The sequence below is a fragment of the Cicer arietinum genome, chromosome 2 (genome assembly GCF_000331145.2).
Source record: "Cicer arietinum cultivar CDC Frontier isolate Library 1 chromosome 2, Cicar.CDCFrontier_v2.0, whole genome shotgun sequence".
Lineage (NCBI taxonomy): Eukaryota > Viridiplantae > Streptophyta > Magnoliopsida > Fabales > Fabaceae > Cicer > Cicer arietinum.
Window position 1 is genome coordinate 10,636,466 of NC_021161.2, and position 5,769 is coordinate 10,642,234.

Consider the following 5,769-nt stretch of genomic DNA (forward strand, 5'->3'; position numbering starts at 1 on the left):
TGTTGTTTGATAAGAAGGCTAAAAATATATTGCAATCTGCACTAGGAATGGATGAATTTTTCCGGATATCTCACTGCAAAACAACAAAAGAAATATGGGATGCGCTGGAAATAACTCATGAAGGCACCATTGAGGTAAAAAGATCTAAACTTAATACACTATCACAAGAATATGAGTTGTTTCGAATGCAGCCCGAAGAGTCTATTCTAGACTTGCAGAAAATGTTCTCCCACTTAACAAATCACTTGACATCACTTGGAAAAATCTTCACCAATGATGAACTAAATCTAAAAGTACTAAGGTCATTGACAAGGGCCTGGCAACCAAAAGTTACAGCAATATCCGAAAAGAAAAGCCTATCCAAAATGTCTCTTTCTGCACTATTTGAAAAACTTCAAGAGCACGAAATTGAACTTGGAAGGCTAGAACAAAATGAAAGTCAAGAAAAGAAGACCAAAAATATTGCTTTAAAGACCGAATCAAGAGAACAAATCAAAGACAATGATTCAGATGAAGATGAAAATATTATTCTTCTTGTTAAGAAATTTCGTAAGTTTCTTAAAAATGATAGAACATTCAAAAAGAAAAGCTTCAAGAAGAAAGATAATTCTACATCAAATTAAAACTTCAGTTGCTTTGAATGTGGAAAACAAGGACATATTAAAGCAAATTGCCCAAATCTTGCTAAGAAGAATGTCAACAAAAAGAAAGACTTCAAGAAGGCATACATAGCTTGGGAAGACAATGAAGTAAGTTCATCTTCAGAAACAGAAAGTGAACAATGCGCCAACGTTGCATTAATGGCCTCGCATCAATCAAATGATGAAGAAGAGGTTAGTAATATAGACTCTCCTCATTATAATAAGACTAATAATGAATTAATTATAGAATACAATGATGCTCAAAACGCAATAAAGGAATTACTTATTGAATGTAAAGATCTGTGTAAACTAGTATCAACACAAAAGAAACAAATCTCAAGTTTACAAGAAAAAGTTGATATTATGGCGAAAAAGGATTTTCAAAAAGTAAAAATATATAAATAATGTTTGAAAATAATATTTTTGGCAAAATACATAAGTGTATTCGAATACAGCATCCTGTATTCGAATACAAAGCAAGTCAGAAGCAAAAATCTCAAATTTGTATTCGACTACGACTATGTGTAGTCGAATACAAAGTAAGTCAGTGGCAAATTTTCATTAATCTGTATTCGACTACACACATGTGTATTCGAATACAAGGTGTAATTTTTGAATATTTTTGAACGTTACTGATGGGGACAAAGAAGGAATTGATGGCGTGTCTAGTGGGACACATAGTGCACCTAAGGCATGGAGAGTGTATGTGAGAAAATCCAAGAAAGATGAGCTGGCCCCATCACGTATATAGGGGAGAGAGGTTGGTAAGGAGGGCATAACAAATTCTGTTAATTGTTAGTGGAGAGAAGATTTTCTCTTATTGAAGTGAGCATAGCTCTCAGGAGTAAAAGGAAGACTTGTTTCCTTTGCTCAATTTTCCTTTATCATCAATAAAATACACTACCATATGTTGATTAATCTCTCATTAATTCTTACTGCCAAATTTATAAATTGAGGACCTATCAATTTGGTCTGACCTGTCGGATACATTACAAGCCAGTGAGTGTATGAATTTTTTGGTGAATGCCCCCGAAGAAGAAGATGGAAAACAAGGTTCATGCATTGGAGAACCGAATGTCAACTCTGGAGGTTGCAATTGTTGAGATGCGAGCTCAGGCTGCTGCAGATCAAGAAAGGCTCATCTCGCTCATCACTCCAAGCAAGGACATGGGCGATTCTGTAAAACAGAAGGGTGAGGGAGACTCGAATCACGCTAAAGACGAGCAAATCAAGAAGCTGATCCAGAAGATGCAAGGAGAAAAGCTTGACGAATTTCGTCAATCGGTGAAGAAGATTGAACTCCCAATGTTCACCGGTGATGACCCTGCCAGTTGGATTGGCTCAACTCTGTATGGAAGGATCTACCATCCATTTTTTCAAAGCACTTGTTGAAGATGAGATTGATCTGACCTGGGAAGTTTTCAAAGATGCGTTGTTGGAAAGGTACGGTGGTCTCGGTGATGGGAGCGTGTTTGAGCAACTCTCGTCGTTGAAGTACGAATGTAGCGTGGAGGAATACATCAAAGAGTTCGAGAGGTTAGTTGCACAGGTAGGTCGTTTACCAGAAGCTCAATTTGTTGGGTATTTCATTCATGGCCTCTGTGATGGGATACGAGGAAGAGTTCGTAGCCTCAAAGCGCTAGGTCCAGTCTCACGTGCGAAGCTGATGAATCTAGCACGTGTTGTGGAAGCGGAGGTACAGGAAAAAGGGATTGGTTGGAATGGGCCTCGTGATTATGGGCCTAAAGGATCCAGGTCAGGTTTAACTTATAGATCTAACCCTAATTTTGGAACCGGGTCAACTCAACCGGGTCGAGCTCAAAACAACGATTGGGCCGTAGTCAAGGGATCCAACGACGGCGGAGAGAAAGGAGGAAACAGGTCGAATCAGAAGTTTGCCAACCGTCAAGACTCACGACGATCTGTTCTCCGTGATCGTGGGATCCGTTATATCTCAGCCCACGAGATTGCAGAAAGACGGCAGAAAAACATGTGTTTTAAATGCGGTGGCGCCTATCATCCTCGTCACCAATGCCCAGATCGTCAGCTTCGTGTAATGGTGATGGAGGAGGACGACGACGGCGAAATGCAAGTCCTCGCAGCTGATACAGAGGAGGAAGATGGAGAAGGAGTTGAACTCAGCATTATGAGTTTGGCTCAGATTGATAATTCGAGTCCTAGGGAGTTAGGGAAAGTGCGCACCATCAAGTTAAAAGGTCGAGTGCAAGGAGTACCCTTGTTGGTGTTGGTAGACAGCGGTGCAAGACATAATTTCATTTCGCACAAGTTGGTGAGGTCAATGGGATGGCCAGTGGAAGGAACTACTCCTCTCAATGTCAAAATGGGGGATGGGTTTAAAGTGGTGGCACAAGGAGTTTGCAGGAAATTGGTGTTGGATCTAGGGAGCATGACATCTACCATTGATGCTTGGTTATTCGATTTGGACGGAATTGACATTGTGCTCGGAATGTCTTGGTTAGCTTCCATTGGAGGCATGTGGGTCGATTGGGCACAAAAGGTGTTGCATTTTCCCATTGATTCTCAATGGGTGGAGCTGCGTGGCGAAGGCATTGAACATAATAATAATCAGTTGGCTTTGCAAAGTTTGTTGGGAAGACCCAAGCTAAGGTATAGAGGAATGTTTTTATCCGCAAGAGCACAAGGGGAACCAAAGGGTCTTAAATTGAGAAAACCAATCAATGATTCACATTTGAACCCTGCTCTTCAGATTCATGAGCTAGTGGCGAAGTACTCAAAGGTATTCGCAGAGCCACATGGGTTACCTCCTAAGAGAAGGCAAGAGCATGCTATTCATCTTAAGGAGGGAGCTGGCGCGGTTAATGTTCGCCCCTACAGGTATCCTTAACACCACAAGAATGAAATAGAGAATCAAATTAGAGACCTGCTGCTGTCCGGAGTCATCCGTCCTAGCCAAAGTGCATTTTCTAGTCCAGTGATACTCATGAAGAAGAAAGACGGGTCATGGCGAATGTGTGTAGATTACCGTGCTCTTAACAAGGTAACTATTCCCGATAAGTTCCCTATTCCGGTGATTGATGAACTATTAGATGAATTATACGGTGCTCATTATTTCTCAAAGTTAGACCTCAAATCGGGATACCATCAAGTGCGAGTTAAGACTGAAGATGTGCACAAAACTGCATTCCGCACTCATGAAGGCCATTACGAATATCTCGTAATGCCGTTTGGATTGATGAATGCACCCTCGACGTTTCAAGCCCTAATGAATGACATTTTTAAGAATCTTCTAAGAAAATATGTGCTGGTATTTTTTGACGTCATATTAGTGTACATCCCGAGTTTGGAAGACCATTTCCATCATGTATCCTCGGTACTGGACATTCTGCAGCAGCAAGGTCTGGTGGCTAATAGAAAGAAATACAGTTTTGCGGAGCCTAGTGTTGAATATTTGGGTCATATCATTTCTAGCGAAGGGGTAGCGATGGACCCCGCTAAGGTGCTAAATGTTTTACAGTGGCCCACTCCGAAGAATGTGAAAGGAGTGCGAGGGTTTTTAGGGCTTACGGGCTACTACCGTAAATTCATCAAAGACTATGGCAAAATGGCGAGGCCACTAACTGAGCTGACGAAGAGGGATAACTTCAAGTGGGGAGAGGGTGTTGAGCAAGCCTTTCAACTGTTAAAGCAAAAGGTAACATTTGCCCCTGTTTTAGCACTTCCAGACTTTCAGAAAGAATTCTTTATTGAGAGTGATGCTTCTGGGAATGGGTTGGGTGCTATCTTAATTCAAGAAGGGAGGCCAATTGCTTATTTTAGCAAAGCCTTAGGGGAGGGCAATCTGACCAAATCAGCATATGAAAAAGAGCTTATGGCAGTGGCTCTTGCTATCCAACATTGGCGTCCCTACCTGGTAGGGCGAAAATTTACGGTGTGTACCGATCAAAAGAGTCTAAAATAGTTGTTGTCACAGAGGATTTGCACCATGAATCAACAAAATTGGGCAACAAAGCTTCTTGGATATCATTTCGATATCATTTACAAGCCCGGACTTGAGAATAAAGGTGCAGATGCACTGTCCCGTATGCATGACAGTGGGGAAATGACCTCCTTGATACATGTCCCGGAGTGGCTAGGTAGGGCTGAAGTGATTGAAGAGGTCCACAAAGATGTTGCTCTACAGAAAGTCATTTCTGCGCTCAAGGAGAATAAACCGGTTCAGTTTGGGTTTTCTTATGTGCGAGGAGTGTTGTTGTATGAGGGGAGGCTGGTGGTTTCTGCACAGTCTCCATGGATACCGATTATCTTGAAAGAGTTTCATTCTACCCCACAAGGGGGCCATTCCAGTTTCCATTGCACGTTTAGATGAGTAGCGTTGAACGTGTATTGGATTGGCATGAAGAAGACTATCCAACAATTTATGCAAGAATGTGATACTTGCCAACGCCAAAAATATGTCGCTGCTGCCCCTGGGAGTCTGTTACAGCCGTTGCCAATTCCAGAACAGATTTGGGAAGATGTATCGATGGACTTTATCACCGGTCTTCCTAAATCCAAGGGGTTTGACGTGATCTTCGTGGTAGTCAATCGGCTGTCCAAATACAGCCACTTCATTCCTCTCAAGCGTCCTTTTAATGCTCGTGTGTTGGCTGAGGTGTTTACAAAGGAAATAGTTCGATTGCATGGCATTCCCTCCTCCATTGTGAGTGACCGCGACCCTATCTTTGTAAGCAACTTCTGGTGTGAACTGTTTAAATTACAGGGGACCTTTTTGAAAATGAGCACCGCTTACCACCCACAGACGGATGGACAAACAGAGGTCATTAACCGTTGCTTGGAGACATATATTCGCTGTTTTATAGCTGATCAGCCTCAAATGTGGGTAGTGTGGCTGCCTTGGGCTGAATACTGGTACAATACGACATACCACGTCTCTACGGATTCGACTCCTTTTGAATTGGTTTATGGGAGGCCACCGCCAGCCCTCACGCGGTTCCTTCGAGGGGAGACCAAGGTAGAAGTTGTAACAAGGGAACTCGTTGATCGTGACGAGGCTTTGAGACAGTTGAAGTACCATCTCGATCGAGCTCGTGGACGCATGAAGGACCAATCTGACAGAAAAAGAAGAGATGTGAGTTTTAATATTGGT

General features: G+C 42.3%; 1 protein-coding gene across 1 annotated transcript; it reads left to right on the plus strand.

The window, feature by feature from the left end:
* The first annotated feature begins 4,605 nt into the window (after window positions 1-4,605).
* On the plus strand, window positions 4,606-4,989 carry LOC140919343 (uncharacterized). Its single transcript, XM_073365347.1, has one exon. The coding sequence runs from the start codon at window positions 4,606-4,608 to the stop codon at window positions 4,987-4,989; it is 384 nt and encodes a 127-aa protein (XP_073221448.1).
* Window positions 4,990-5,769: the final 780 nt, after the last annotated feature.

Coding starts and splice junctions, on each gene's coding strand:
- LOC140919343 (XM_073365347.1), top strand. CDS start 4,606: ATGAATCAACAAAATTGGGCAACAAAGCTTCTTGGATATCATTTCGAT.